General features: G+C 37.7%; 1 protein-coding gene across 1 annotated transcript; it reads right to left on the bottom strand.

Moving 5' to 3' along the window:
- Nucleotides 1–3,301: 3,301 nt before the first annotated feature.
- Nucleotides 3,302–14,876, bottom strand: nfkbid (nuclear factor of kappa light polypeptide gene enhancer in B-cells inhibitor, delta). Its single transcript, XM_008432435.2, has 12 exons — nt 14,759–14,876; nt 10,025–10,161; nt 9,889–9,922; nt 8,680–8,867; nt 8,390–8,571; nt 7,044–7,149; nt 6,785–6,931; nt 6,615–6,666; nt 6,316–6,470; nt 5,957–6,073; nt 5,654–5,818; nt 3,302–5,183 (listed from the first exon to the last, which is right to left on the bottom strand). Exons 1-12 carry the CDS (start codon nt 14,772–14,774, stop codon nt 5,112–5,114), a joined length of 1,371 nt encoding a protein of 456 aa, XP_008430657.1. The 5' UTR covers nt 14,775–14,876; the 3' UTR covers nt 3,302–5,111.
- Between the last annotated feature and the right edge of the window lie 1,353 nt (nt 14,877–16,229).

Raw genomic sequence — 16,229 nt, 5'->3', positions numbered from 1 at the left:
AATCCCTTATATATGAATAAAATACTGCTGTTTTTTTTTATTTTAAAAAATAGAAAAAAATCTACCTCTTTTTGCCAAAAGATGATTTAAATAAAAAAAAAGAAAGTGACAATGTTACATTATATTACGTTTTATTTTTTTCTTTTGTTTTACAGTAACTGCTTGTGTTATTAAAACCCTGTGGTATTAAGCTGAAGGTAAAATTAATTCATTTGGGACTTCACAGTAGGACTATAGTTGCCCTTCTCAGAACTTACCAACCAACCAACATCACTATGAGATCACTGCACGTGATCAATGTCAAAAAAAAAAAAAAAAGACCGTAAGATACAGTAACTTTATAACTAAACATGTTGTAGTTTGATGAAACGAGAAGTGATGTTTTATGAAGAAACGGATAATGCATTTCAGCACAAAAATTCCAGCCATGAAACATGGTTGAAAAAGTCACTTACTTAAGCATGTTTCACTTCACTGGGACTGTTCCCCTCAATAAACAATAAGTCCTGAATTAGACTGGTAAACTCCTGAGGAAGAATAACCCGACTTGAGTTTGTGAGGTGCAAAAAAATAGAAATGAGGTCATGTCTAGGAAAGTCAGGTTTCTGACATCAGGCTGACAGAAATGTTGTAAAGAAACAAAAACCGGAGAAACGGAAACTACTGAAGATTAAAGCTGCCACCCGGGTGTAAGAAAATCAGAGACATTATAACGTCAAGTTATAATGTCTATGAAGTTCTAACAGATGTAAAGTTGTAATGTAAAACTTTACTGTTCAAACAATTTAATGTCATGTCAATGCAATATTTGCATTGTAAAAATGTGAACTCCATTCATTTTCTTACACCCTTGTCCCTCAGTGGGGTCAGGAGGGTTGCTGGTGCCCATCTCCAGCTAGCATACCGGGTGAGAGGCAGGGTCACCCTGGACAGGTTGCCAGTCTGTCACAGGGCAACACAGAGACACACAGGACAAACAACCATGCACACACACACTCACACCTAGGGACAATTTAGACAGACCAATTAACCTGACAGTCACTTTTTTGGACTGTGGGAGGAAACCGGAGTACCCGGAGAAAACCGGGTACAGGGAGAACATGCAAACTCCATGCAGAAGACCGGGGCTGGGAATTGAACCCAGAACCTTCTTGCTGCAAGGCAACAGCTCTACCAACTACCAACTGCGCCATTGTGCAGCCCTCAAAAATGTGAACTCCTTTGAGTTAAAACATGATAAATACAGTACGTATATTTTTGTAATCTGATACCATAAGAGTTTATTGTTAGAAAAATATAACTTTCATGTTATAGCATAATTTTGCTCTATTTTTCCTTTTGTTTCCTGATTGGCAAAAATTTACTTCCGTAGGAAACTCAACATCATCTTGATATTTTTTCTTTTGTGCTTATTCAGTAACATTATCCTGGTCACAGTTAATGAAAACCTTTACATTTAGTTTTTTTTCTAAATAAGAACAAGGCAGCTATGCTTTCCTTTTAATGCAAAAAGCAAAAACTATTAAAGTTGTGCCACTTACAGATCTGTACTCATAATTCTTACAAGGTGAACGTCTTTTTTTTATCAGTTTTATTGAGACAGAGTCTGTTTCTAGTAACCAGGTGAAACCTAATTTTTCAAATCAAATAATAAAAAAAAAAATCTCTAAAGCGTTTACAAACTTTTAAGCACCACAAATCAGAACCCTGTGGCTCCAACTAGTTTTAGATGTGGTAATTCTCAAAATGTGCAGACTTGACAAATTCAAGACAAAGTTGTTGCCACAGTTTTCACAGTGCACAAGTATGTTTTACCGTTAGTAATTTAACCCTTTCATGCATGAGTTATGATAACCTCTCTGAACTTTTCGTTTCTCTGTGATTTCAGTCGACTTAAGCCCTGCGCATAAAATATGCAGCTCATTTCTTAAAACATGCTGTTCAGACCTTTTCACTGACAGGAACAATATGTTTCTCTAAAAAATGTAAAATTATGAATTTTGCACACCGAATGAAGACTATACATCCATTCATCTATACATTGAATATATCTGTTTTCACAAGCCCCAGCTTATCTCTAACCTATCTCCAGCAGCCATTGGGTGGGAGGCAGGGTACTAGTCCATCAGGGGGGCAAAACAGAGATACACAGGACAAACAACCATGCACACATTCATGTTTAAGAAAAACTTAGAGAGATCAATAGCAGTCATGTTTTCGGTCTGTGGGAGGAAAGTAAAACTATTACTATTGAACTAATATGCCAAAATATCACATTTTACCATTTTTCTATTACTGGTCTGCGTGATGAAAAGAAACACAGCTTCAGACCACAACAAATATTTCTCAAAGATCAACAAAAACGTTGTTCTCTGGACTAAATAAAAAAGAAATAAAAAATTTGCTGATTCATTATTTGAAATATTGCTTTTCAACATAGACATGACAGATTGCACATGAAGGTAAATTAGATCTATAGTCCTTTGGTGGGTTAATGTTGAAGCAACAAGCAGAAAAGCAACAAACACATGACTCTACATACTAAGAAGTAACCGCACGGGCAAGCGCCCACATTTCCACCCACACGTGTGAGTCAATGTGTGCACGCACTCAGATATTGCACATGAAGCATTGCAACATTAAATTCATCTTCAAAAAATATTGAAGATGCAGGATCCAATACACAGAATATGCCCTTAGTGTGCAAATATTTACAAGTGCAATACAAACACGGTACAAACAGGCAGCGAGACATGATGCCCTCTTTTATGGGAAAAATATTAGATGAAATTTCCTAAGAACATAAAATTTAAAGTTAACACATTTAACAAATGTTTTAAACCCCCACTCATAGTAGTTGTTATCAATACTTTTCATATTGACAAAGTGTTACAAAGTAAAAGGTGTCATACTTTGGTGTAGCAAAGTAAGTCACTTGGAATTTCTCTGTCAGTTTGAAGTTGCACTAATTGACCAATAGGTGGCAGCGCATAGAGTCCAACCATGTCCCACACCCAAATGCGTTTCTTATTTTCTTTTTAAACCACTATCTATTGTAATGACCTCTATGCGTGAAAGGGTTAAATGAAATAAAATACATGTATAATTAAGTGCTAATTTTCCTATTTGTCTCTTCAAACAGCTCCAGCACTTCTGGTACCCAGATACCAAAAACAGAAAGTGAGTTACTTTGACTGAGCCGGACCGCTTACAGCCACTTTGTGCAACAGTAAGAACTCCTTCATTGTCATGCCGTCTCATATTTTTTTTCTCTGTTGCAGTTCCTCCTCCTGCTGTATAGAAAATGTAGCACGTGCCCACAAAGGAAGAGTGCCGTCACAGGACCCCTGCTGACAAACGCATCGTTTTCTTGTAATGTCTTTTTGGTGAAAATACGGAATGCCTCCAACATCCGGACGGTCAATATACCGGGTCATCTGACGCATCTTAATCTGATCCCTGTACTTATGGTTACTTTAGGCAAAATTCTCCTCATGAAAATGATCCCGTCCACAAGAGTCCGCTTAACAGAACACATGAAACAAATGCGATTTGTCTTAAATATATTTTATTTGTGTCGAGCAATAAAATTGGCAGCATGATTACAAATCATACATTTGTCCAGCTTGCATCACTGTACGTACTGCACGTGTTGGTCAAGAGCGACAAAAGATTTTCTGACGTGCTTGTTTGTTCTGTCTTCCACGATTATTTCATGAGAGAAAATAGAGAAAATAGCTTAACAATACAATAAATAGGAACACAAAGCGTAACAATCATAGTTATTCTGTAATGCCTTAGATGTTAAAACAGCTTAAAAAATAAAAAAGTCAGATTATAAGGCCGTAAAAAAATTCAAATGAACCGGATTTTTCTTCAGACTTAATAAGTCAGTTTTTAAAATGAAAATGGTCTATTGTTGAAGCTCATATTACCTCATATGTCACAGAAGCAGTTTTACAGTAATCTTAGTCAGGAGCTGCTTGAAATTGGGTTAATCATGCAGCAAGATTAATCGTTTTCTTTGTGCTATAAAGAAATGTCAAAGATGACACACGAGTGACAGACTTAAATGATTGTCATTTCACATGTTACAAGGTTTCATCCTCATCATCATATCAGTACAGGTAGGTGGGTAAAAAGAGATCTTGAAGAATAAATACTCTTTCACTACAAGTCTAAATTACTGCCTGACACAGCTCTTACAGTGGGATGGTGTATTTTCCACCCTGCTCATATCTGTCGCGCTAAATGTAAATGGGACTGTTCAAAGCCTGCCCTCAACCATAAAAACAATCTTATGGAAACAGTGTTATTGTACTTTTACTTGTGACTCATAAGTAAAATGTACAGTGAATCAGACAGTTTGTCATCGCGCTGACTCGTCTAATGTCGGCTTGAGAAAAAAAAAAAAGAAAAAAAACATTCTTTGTCATACTTTCTTAAGTTTTACACAGTAAAGTTTCTTTTTCCATAATGAAAAAAAAAATTGCATCCAGTGTCACGCACGACACGTGTGCGATCCATGCAGAAAAACAAACCATCGAATAGGTTCTTGTCTGAAAATCAAACGTTCTTAACAGAAGAAGACACGTGCTGATTGATCTCAAAACCCGCCTCTCTGAGTATCATTATGATATCGTATCAGTGAGGGGTTTTAACCAGAGAAGTCAGAGAGGTTTCAGGGACATGGTCCCAGAGCTTTTACTCACGATTTCACAGAAATCAACTTTGAATTGGGAGATAAACCTGTCAAAGAAATCAGTACTCCAAGCTTCAGAGAAGCAAAATACGTAATCCGTTACCTTATGTTTTTGTTATCCAATATTGCGTTTGTGTCACATCATTTTGGTAATAACCCAAATTTCTAATTTTTTCTTTAGATTTTGGGAAATTGTCATAATTTTTACCTAATAGACTGATAATGAAATCCAATATTTAAAAAAACTATATTCTACTTCATAGGCATAATTTATCTGAAAAATTCTAAAGTAATCAAAAAAATTTTTTAATCAATATTTAGGCCATAGACTCCCAAATTAAACTGAAAAGCTTCTCCCCTTCTCAACAGAGGAGTCACCTTGAAGACGTTTCATCCCAGCAAATCGGGATTACAAGTGGTCTAAGTTGTTCCTGGTCCTGCCAGAACGAGAACTGCTTCGTCTTTTCAACATGAATTTGAGCTGTGAAACAGAAAAGATAACTCGGTGAGATTAGTTTACCTTAGAACAAAAAAAAGCGGCAGTGCTTAAAAGGCTCGTTCTACATGAGGCTCGTCTTTAACCGCAGCTGATCCCTCTCTTGGAATATTCACTTAGCATAAATTCAGAGATTTAAGTTAATGTCCAAGTAAACCTCTGCCATCATAAAGCAGCTCCAGTCTTAAACATGTTTCCACGTCTAATGCGAATGAATTATTTTATCAGCCTTTAACCTTTTTGTTGCCTTGAATACAAACAGTAGCTGAAAAGTCAAACAGTGTGAAAAGTAATAAAATAATGTTAACTTAAACCTCATTCCTCATTTTTTTACAAGAATTCAGCCTCCACAACAAACTAATTTATATTTATATCAAATAAAGACACCAAGAAGGTTATCAGCTGTTGGTAAAACATTTACTAGCGCTAGCAGTGAGCAATGACTGGCAGCTTACCCGTTCTCCTTGCGGGCCACTCTGCAGCAGGTGAGCTGGCTGGTCGTTCTCCAGGTTGCGGATGCTGGGATCGGCTCCTCGGTCCAGCAGCAGCTGCAGGATCTTCTCCTGGTTCTGGTTGCCATGAAGACCCGCCGCCATGTGCAAAGCCGTGTGACCGTGGGCCTGTCGCAAACGTGTCAAGATGTTACGCCTTGAAAAGTTCAGTCAGCGCTATTTTCATGTAACGACGTACAAGTGAACCCGTGCGCGGAATCAAACCGAGAATACAGTTCTGACTTTCGGGTCAGTGTGGGGACTCACTTTCATGTTAACAAAGTCTTTCATGTTTTGGAGGCGACTCCCCAGCAGGTAGTCCACCAGCTTAATGTTCCCCTCCTTCACAGCCAAGTGAAGCACCGTCTTGTTGCTTTTGATTTCCTGGAATTCGATAACGGGAAGTGAGGTAAAGAATTATGAAACCGACCGCCACTTCAACAACGGCATTTGAAAGTCAAAGCAGAGAGACAAAAGAAAAGAGAGAGTACAGAGGGAGGCTGACCAAACTATGTCACCATGTTGGTTAAATGATACTTGGCACTTCCCCTTGTACATTCTCACTCAGAGTTCATGGGTTCGACATAAGTACTGTAATAAACTGTGGCTCCACTGAGCTAAAGTACCTGGCTGAGAAGGGAGGCCCCTGCATGGAAAAGCATCCGTACGCATGAGAGCTTCTCCTCGGCTTTGGCCTGCAGACTAACGTCTGCCGGTGCGGCTGCCGAAGCTTTTATGGTGACACTGTGAGAAATGGCTGCACAGTGGAGAGGCGTCATACCTAACGCAAAAAAAAAAAAAAAAAAAAGAAAAGACATATGGCTTTCAAAATACGAGCTAAAGACATCACATCATTCTTTATGGGCTATAAAACAACGATGTTTGCTTATTTCCATAAAAAAGAAAAAAGTAAGACATTAATTACCTTCAAAGTTGCGAGCTTCCAGGTTGACATTGGGCCTACCTGACAGAATTGCCTGCAGAAAAATAGAAATCGCTGGTGAGGATTGTTTAAAAAAAAAAATCTCTTTTGTTAAATTTTTTATTTTTTTTGGGTATGATGAAAAAACTAAACCAGTGTTGTTGTTTCTTTACCTGGAGAACTGCTGGGAATCCATAGTGAGCAGCCAAATGAAGAGCAGTTTGACCTTTGAAGTCGCAGGCATTTATGTCGGCTCCTAACAACAGGAGATCCTGGACAATCTCTGGCTGGTTGGCTGTCACTGCCACCAGTAAGGCAGTCTGCAAAAAAAAAAAACACATGTAGCATGCATTCAATTATATTTTTTAAGCAAAGCCAAGAGAAATCATTAAATTTTTGTCAATGCATTTACATTCACGTTTTACTTTATACCTTTCCCTTGTGTTCCTTGGCATCAAGCCTCCCCACGTCCCTCAGCCTCTCTGCAGCAGCAATGGCGTACTCCCGGAGTCCTTTGGCTGTGTAGATGTGCAGGATACTGCTCAAGAAAAACAAATGATGAGTTGCTTTGTAAATGTGTAAATGTGTGTAACAGCTATTCCATCTTATTGCTTGTCTCTGCTGAAGATGTGTTTTTTTTTTTTTTGCTGTTTTTTTCTCCCCCCGTCTTATCTGACTCTAGCATAAAACAATGACTCAGACTTTCTTTTTAATCATTCAAAAAAATTACCATGTTCCAAATTTGGTTTTCACTTTCAGCTCACTACCAAAAACAAAACTCGACGGTAGTAAGTAATTTGTTTACAATCATCTCCGAATCAACAGTTCAGTCACGAGGGACGGAGCAGAGCTTCCTCAATCTTATTCTTCAGCCGAACTCACGTCATGTATTGTACTTATGCAACTCTTTGTTTCCCTATTTTTTTTTCAGTCTGTAAGTCTGTTTTAGCTCCAATCTCTGAGACTCCCCTTTCTTTAAACAACCTTTCATTTTCAAGACAAACAAGACTTTAGGTCTTGTTTGGTGCACATTCTTTCTTTAAAGTATACCAAAATAACCATTGAGATATCAATTAGGTATATAAAGAATAGCATGAAAAATAAAACATTTGATTAACACCACCACTGTGTTGTCTCTGAACCTTTTGACTCGTTCTAATCTCTTTATAATTTCACATATAGTAATTTAGTAAGCAACGTTTATGTATGAAGCGATTCTCACACACATAAGATCACAAAGTTATGTGCAATAAAAATCAGCCTATAAAAATATATTAGAAAAATATACAACTGCATGATGTCAAAGGAAAAACACTGAGTGTGTTACAATCCTTCAAATTTGCTTGGAGGAAATTTTCTTTGAGATGTAGAGATTGTCACTGTTTTATTTTATTTTATTTTTTTTGTTTGTTTGTTGAACCGCCTAACCCTGACAGATTAATATTTCAGACTCAGAAAGAAAGAAAATAAATAAATGCATCCAAATTCTGACGAAAAAAATGCATAAATCCCTTACAAAAGTTATTATAAGTATCAAAAATGTTTTTAAATAATTGCAACAAAGTCTCACTCTTTCTAATCAACAAAACAATATTAGGGATATATTATATTTGACAGGAATAGTTCTGTATACTGTTTGACTCACCAGCTATGACTTATTCTTAGCATGATGCAAGTAGGCGCTTACTAAAAGGGCTGACCTCTTAGCCAGGTCACCCGCTTAAAAAGAGACATTTGCTTTCCTACGTAGTCGATAAAGTTTAATTATGATAACTCACGTGTCACCGTCTTCGTCCTGACAGGTGGCTCTGCTGTAGTCCATCCCACTGAGCAGCATCCTGGCCTCATCCAGCTTTAAAGAATCCATGGAAGAGCTATAAATATGCTGCGTGTTATCGCTCAGACCCAGATGGGACCAAGATGGAGCCACGTTGGGTTCTGGAACCACCATGGAGCAGTCCTGAAAACCAAGGTCAAAATGTAAGCCACTATTGACCTCTTAGCAGGTTTATGGACTCGGACATGCTAGAAAGTCAAAGATATACCACACTGAGAATATTTCTCTTACATATGGCCCAGATATTGAGTCTCCAAAAATTGAGACTGGCTGCTGTGTGTTGTATTCAGGTTGCATCTGGAGGTAGGATGATTCATAGCTGGGTCCTGGGTCACTGCTGAAGTAGCTGTGAGTGGATTCATGGGGTTGGGCCCAAGGATGATAGCTCACTGCCATGTCAGAGTAGCTTATTGCTCCACCTAGAATGGAATACACCAGTCAGCACCTTATTATGACTCTTAATTCTGCCTTTTTCTTCAAATTCCCAAATAAGGGAAGCGCTCAGCCAGAGCGACATTCATGGAAGAACCACCTCTGAATGCAGTGGCTATAAAATGTGCAAAATACCTGTAAGGTTTTGTTTTGTTAAAAATAAATCCTATTATTATCCTTTAAAGAAACTGACCAACAAAGAAATTTGTCATAGGAAAAAAAATAATACTTGAACTAAAACTTTATTAAAGCACCTTTTGATTGACTTTCTGCATCCTATCTTCTTGAGGTTATGTTTGCTATCAATTCTACTGAATTTGAACCTTTATTCACATTCAGCCAACCGAACAGGATTGTCCTGACATTTTGAAATCTGAAGAGAGCTTACAAATGATCAAAAGAATATCTGTGTAAGAAGTGGTCAGTCTGGTGAGCAGCACTAGAAAAACATCATGAAACCAGTCATACTTTGAAAGCGTCAAGTGTCTAAAACTGATTAAAAGATGGGACACAATGGTCAAGGTAGCTGGAAAGATGACAACAGTAACAATCAAGGAGGTGCAAAGATGTTCAGCAAGAGATACCTGAGGTTTATATGTGAGAGGAGTATCTTCTAATCTCCTTAAATCTCAACTAAGAAGGACTGCAGGACAAAAGTTTTTCTTACAAAAAAAACCCATCAAGGTGTGGCTAAACTGTCTAAAAACCTTTTGGAAGAATGTGTTTGTACCAACTTGGTAGGAAAATACAAATGCTATATGCTGATATATAATCATAATAATGCTTTAACTAAGTATTACTTTAGATATCTTCATAATTATGCACCCAGATTATAGCAGCGTTTATATTTTTTCCTATAACTGATTACTTTGTTTTTCTATTGTACCACACAGAACATATATCACATAATATAACAGTTTTGATATTTTTATTTCAGTTTATTTAAACATTATTTCACATCAGCGTATAAAACATGTCCCCTTTTGGCATTAGATGTTTCATCCTTACCTGTAAATGTGAACGTTTCTGGTGAAGTCAGATCCTAACAGATGCAACAGAAAAAAAAAACAGTTTGTGATCACTGAGAAAACACAAGCGACAAAGTATTAGGTGAGAGGCTGACCGAGTCAGCATGTTGGCTCACTGCAATAGTCGTCGGAGGAATTGGACTTGTGCTGGCAGCAGAGCAGGGGGGAAGCACGGCTGACGTCTCGCGTCTTCTCTTCTGCTCCAAAAGTTTCTTCACTGTGGGCTGGGTGCAACACGCCTTCTCTTTTGGTGCTGAAAAATAACAATGAAACCAGATAAAATTACTTTTTTTTCCTGATTCGATTTAAGAAGTTTAATACCAAGTTACTAATTTATTAAGACAAGCTCAGAAAAAAAAGACGCACGTGACACCCTGGGAAAAAAAAAACAACAACATCAAACTATCCAAAACATGAGAGGATTTAATTCTAAAAAAAAAAAAAAAGAAAGAAAAAAGGAGCATTTGGTGTTTACCGAGGATCCTATCGGCACGATCTCATCTGACGGAGAATATTTCTTCCCTTTATGCAAATTTCTTCCTGTCACACAAATAACTACCAAACTGAGAGGCAGCAGCAGATGTTGAAATTAAACTGCAACGTGTAACTCCCTCCATCACATCCTCACAACATGGGACAGAAGAGTGTTTGAGAGAAGTACTTCATCTCACAGCAGCTGCAGAGTGGCTGACAGAGAGGGCCCTGCAGTGGTTAGTGAGGGGAGCTAAAAGGGTCATGTGATCCTCCGTCTGTACAGGACATGTTTCAAAGCTGCCGGAGGGGAAAGGCCTCAGAACGACTTCCTATACCTTTCACTTGAAAAAAAATGTAAACTGCTGCCATCAGGCAGTTGGAACTGTGAGAAGCAGAATCATGCTGCAAATCCATCTGCATTAAAATGTTACTCATCTACCATTAAGATGAATCATAGGATTCATTTTGCATGTGATTATTAGAAACATTCCCATTATGTAGATTCTTCATCTTCAGAGACTTCTTCTTTAAGTTTTGTGTCGTGTAAGCACTTATCCAGTCTTTTCGCCACTTCCACTATTCAAATATGAGCATTGTAATCTGAATATAAAACTGTGAACTTTGTTTTATGCAAAGTTCCAATAAAAATGAATGCAGCTAGTTTTCAACCCACTGAAACACCTCGCAGTCTTTGAAGGCTAACTACCTCCCTTTATTTTCAAACAGAAGCGATATTCAACATGTAATATAGCTTTACCAGATACTTGAGCTATTTAATATTTCCCTCTGCTTTTACACTATCGCAGTTTATATTTCATTACATTTTTGATCAAAAACAGCTTCTTCCAGCACAAAGAAGATGATAAGGACATCATCTGGTGCTCAGTGTAGCTCCTACATTCAGTACATTTTGTAAACATATTCTTCCTTCTGCCACATCTTACTTCAACAAGTTGTACATAAAAACAGAGAAAAATTCACTTTTTTTTTTTTTTCTTTTTACAAAATGTGACTTTCATATAACAATGTAAAGGTAATTTGAATTATAAGCCCTTTAAACAAGAAAATGCCTTTCTTCTATTTTTTTATTTCATGCATTAATTTAATCCATTAGGAAACTGATAGAAATAAGCAAATGTAAATTAATTAATTAATAAATGAAAAAATTAATGAAGCAACAACTAAATACCTCATTGCCTTTAAAGTCCAGCTCCACAACTTTATCTACAATATGAACTCTGGTCTACTTTATACTCAGACTTTTCTTCTTCACATAATTTCTGCTACAATTTTTGGTCTTTGAATGCTTAGCCAGGGTTTCTTCTTTACTTTATTTTCATCTGCCTGAAAGTTTCTAATGCTCAGACTTACATTTGCCTTTTAAACATCCAGCTAATTAGTTTAAGCTATAACTGCTTATTTGCACAGGTTTCTTGTGTAAATGTCTTGTAAAGTTTTATTTTGTTTGCCCATTTTTAAAAAGTGAAACACAAAGGATTTTTGCTTCAACTTCTTTCAGCTAACTGGCCTATAGCATTTTTGATGGAAACATATTTTTCCTATTTGTATTTTTTATTTAAAGTTTTTGTTTCATTTTTAAACTCAACTAACTGTTGAAAACCCTTGTTTTCAGACAGCTTTAGAGAGTGCAGGAGACATTTGTTTGATGACACCACACACTTTCCAGCAGCAAAGTGAAAAAGCAGGTTCTAGACACAAGAGTTTTTAAAATAGGACTTGTTCCATCTCTGCTTTCCCATGGAGGTTATAATCAGTGACACTAAATCTGTACCCACAGATAGAGATATAAAAAAAATACAGGAGTCTGCCTACTAGCACTTTCATCTAGAAGCAGGACTTAATTACTTGATCTGCTTGCCTTTTGTGTAAACTTTATCAAAGAGGAACCTGATCACACAATTTAGAGATACGATGCTATTTTTGTTGACTGTTAAATAAATTAGCCTCCAGATGTCATATAAAGTCCCTTTCAACATCCATATAACATATCAAATATCGTGATTCCCCAGAAATTCAAAAATGAAAGATAGAAATGTTTCCGAGTTTGACACCATTGATTTGTATTACAGTTGTTTTGACAATAAAATGTAAGAGCATTTAGACTGCACGCATAAGACTTTTGTGTTTTCTGTTGAGTAACACGACTGAATGCAGTGAGCAGTTTACTAATATCTACTAAGTTTAATATGAAAAAACAACAAAATGGCATCTACTGACGGAGACAAATAGTGAATATTCAGTATTGAGAGATTTACATCCTCCCATTTTAAAAAAGCAAAAATTGTTAGAAAAAGATTGAAACATAAATAATTGAAATTGGAACTCCCCTTTGGTGTTTTGTTTTTTCTTTAATCTTCTTGGTTTTATTTTTAGCTTACACTGAAGATATTATCTATTTAATCTTTAAACACTTTGATGATCTTTTCTGAGATTCTGAGCTCGGTTTCTCCATGGAGGGATTTTTTTTTCTTCTCCTCTTGCCCTGCACCCAAACATCTACTCTTTTATTTGATGTGCACGTTTCCTCTTCTGAGTCTCATTTCCACTCAACAGGTAAAGGAAAAGTGTGAAAACAGAAAAGAAAACAACACCACATAATAGAAATCTGCTGTTTCCAGCCGACAACAAGCGACCACACAGGTTTGTTTCCTCAAAAGCTTCCCCCGCTACATGTGAAAGATAAAACGAAGGCCCTATTTCCACCCTGTCTGTGGAACCCAAAGTACAAAGCTCAGACTCGAAAAAAAAAACAACAAAAAAAACCTCCTCCATTAGGAACAAAGATCTTTTGCGGGCAGCTGTGCAAATAAAACGGAGAGAAAGACAAGAGAGCGAGAGAGATTCATCAGAAAACCTTCAGCATGGGATTGCCAGCACTCATTTTCTGTGACACCTTTCTGTCCCGCTCCATTACGCAAACCACATCTTCCTGCCTTTAGTGTGTCAGAGGCGCGTCACTTAGAAACGCATGTAGTTTGCCTTGTGTTTTCTGTTGCATCTACATTTTTGCGAGGCGCAGGCATCGTCTTCAAGCCCATGAGCGATACCATAGTGATGCTGTGTGTGGCAAACACAGAAAAACAACATGCAAAGAGGTTATTATTTTGGTTTCACTTTGTCTCTTCTCAAAAACAACTATTTCACTTCCCCTTGCAAGTGTATTCTGATGWWAAAAAAAAAAAAAAAAAAAAAAAARATAGAGCCAGTGTCTTGTGTCCTATTTCGGGCCCCTGAAACACCTGATGAAAGGTCACTTTGATTCCGAAATGACATCAGTCAAAATAGATCAATCCCGCAGGGTTTCGTTTTCAGGTTCAGGAGGTGTTACTACAAGTTGCTTAACGCTGACTCATTTGATCTTTACAGCAAAATGCAACCTTTGGCCTTTTCATTGATGATACAACGCTGGCACACAACAGCCGGAGAGCGTGCGTTCATTCAGAGGAGTTTCGTCAGATGTAGAAGTTGCTCAGTGCTAAGCAGTTACAGAAACAGGAAACAAGGGGATGGTTTTGGTTTTTAATAGCCGGTGGTGCCAGACTAAATACTCTGAACTCGAGTTTCTGCGCCGGCTACACTCAGTTGGTGCTAAATTCAAATCGTGCCCTGTGGAAACCCCTGGACAGTGAGTCACGAGCGTGGGAGGGCTGGGGATTCCGACGACCTTTCTCTTTTGGCTCGATCCTCAGAGACAAGAAAGAGGCAGTGCATCACCAGCTTCCTCATTTTGTGGGTTTTTGCTCTTGGGCCAGCCGCACGCAACAAAACACATGTAAAGTGATCACCCAGGCAAAAAAAAAAGAAGAAAAAGAAAAAGGAAAAAAAAACTGCTGAACAAAGAAGCTTATTTAAAGCAGGCTGTCTCTGTCATGTCACACAACTTGCCTCTTTGGTATTAATTAAAAGAGGAAATGAAAACATACAAGCAGGGGTGGAGATGCATCAGGGGTTCCCCAAAATGAAGTCTGGACTCTTGGATTCACCCAAATAGTGATGTCATTGCACTGAAATGGCACACTGGTTGACATTTCAGTGTAAAATGCTAGGTGAGACATGTTAAGGTAAGTGTGACTAAGAACAATAATAAGACGCATTTGTAAATGTTGTCATATCAGACTTGTCAGCCAACATTACAAGGTAAAGACAGTTTGATAACCTGATGAGGCTGATGTATATTTTAGGGGAAACTATAAAACCAAAACACTTTTGTACAATAACATCACATCTGTCTCAAAAGTAATTTTCAAGTGTAAAGCACATTAACCAGAAAAAAAGCATCACCGGCAAACCGACAAAACCTAATAGCGATTAATGTAAACTAGATGTAAACAACCCATCACAGGATTCATACTCACATTTGTCAAAGTGCATGTCAGAAACGGTTGTGCTCTGAGTCCCTTTCTCGTCGGTTCGTCCACTCGGCCAGCAGTCTTCTCAGAAACGGGTATTTGTACACAGATCCGTTCAGGTAGGCTGAAGAAGTGAGTCTGGTTTGTTGACTTCCAGCCCCTGCCGCTTGTAAGCACCGCGTTGTCCCCGCCTCGAAGCCCCGCCCCCTGGGAAACCCAGCGCACCCCCGCATCCTCAGCCAAGCGAGAAGAGTGAGGAGAAATGCGCCGTTGCGCAGTTATAGAGAAGTTCACCTCTTGATGGGCGATCAGCTGTGTGAATTACAGTAATACAGAAAGTCTGGGATAACGGAGAGCTGCTGTTAAACGCAACATGCTGTTGCAGTATTATTATTGTTAAAAGATTATTTCATTTTATTGTTAATTATTTCAAAGCTACACAGCGTTGATCTGACCGTAGTGCTATTTGTTGTAGTTGTATTGTGTTCGGTATGTGAAACTGTATTTTTCCATGTAGCTAAACCTAAAATTGTACCAGACAACTTCTGCCATGAAGAGTTGGTGATAACTGTCATCAAGTGCTTGCAGGGTCTCCTCATTCAAGTATAGTTCTTCCAAAACAGTCTTTCCATTCGTCCTTTCAGAAAAGTTAGTCATAGACTTGATATTTCTAGAAATGTCTTCCTCTGTATCAACAGACCCAAAGTGTGACAGAAGCTAAGCTATTTGTAACAGCAGTGACAAAAACACCCTAAATAAAGAGGAAGACGTAGGGCATGAGCATGAAGCTTGCTGTTGTTACACTTGACTTGCTTAAGGTCGAAGGTTAGATTTGTGTTTGTGACGTCTTCATTTCAACATGATTGCATATGGGTTATGTTCACATAAAGCCAACAAACTAAAATACCTCACAGTGACATGGGTTTAAAAACTCTAGTCGGAAAATGTAATTACTTTGGTGGGCAAAACATAAATTCATCCAAAAGAGAATTATGTTTATTAATTTGACCTTTATTTATACAGACAGTCTTCATTGAGATCCAAGACCTCGTTATTTTTAGGGCATCCACTAAAACCTCAGCGACCACAAGCTGCTGGACTGTAAGTCTTAACAATACTTAGGAAATAAATAATTAAAAGAAAAAGTAAAATGGGATTGGTTTTATTTCATCAATAATATAATCTCATAGAGGGGGATTTTAATCATGCTCAAATTTTATTAAAATGAAGAACATTTTGCATAAAAAAATTACACTATCTAATCTTGAACAACCTTGCAGAAAACTGTACAACAGCTGAAACACTGCGTTACTTTGAACCAAGACTAAAGGTCCGCCTGTTCAGAATTGCCTTTGATTAGCAGTAAATGGAAGATTGATCAACATATCCGATCTGTTTGATGATTTTGATGATACATTTGACAAAATGCAATGTTTATTGCTTGTTTCATGATTGCTGACTGTATGATGTTTTTATG

The sequence above is a fragment of the Poecilia reticulata genome, linkage group LG16 (assembly GCF_000633615.1).
Source record: "Poecilia reticulata strain Guanapo linkage group LG16, Guppy_female_1.0+MT, whole genome shotgun sequence".
NCBI classification, from domain to species: Eukaryota; Metazoa; Chordata; class Actinopteri; order Cyprinodontiformes; family Poeciliidae; genus Poecilia; species Poecilia reticulata.
This window is presented reverse-complemented; position numbering and strand designations above follow the sequence as displayed.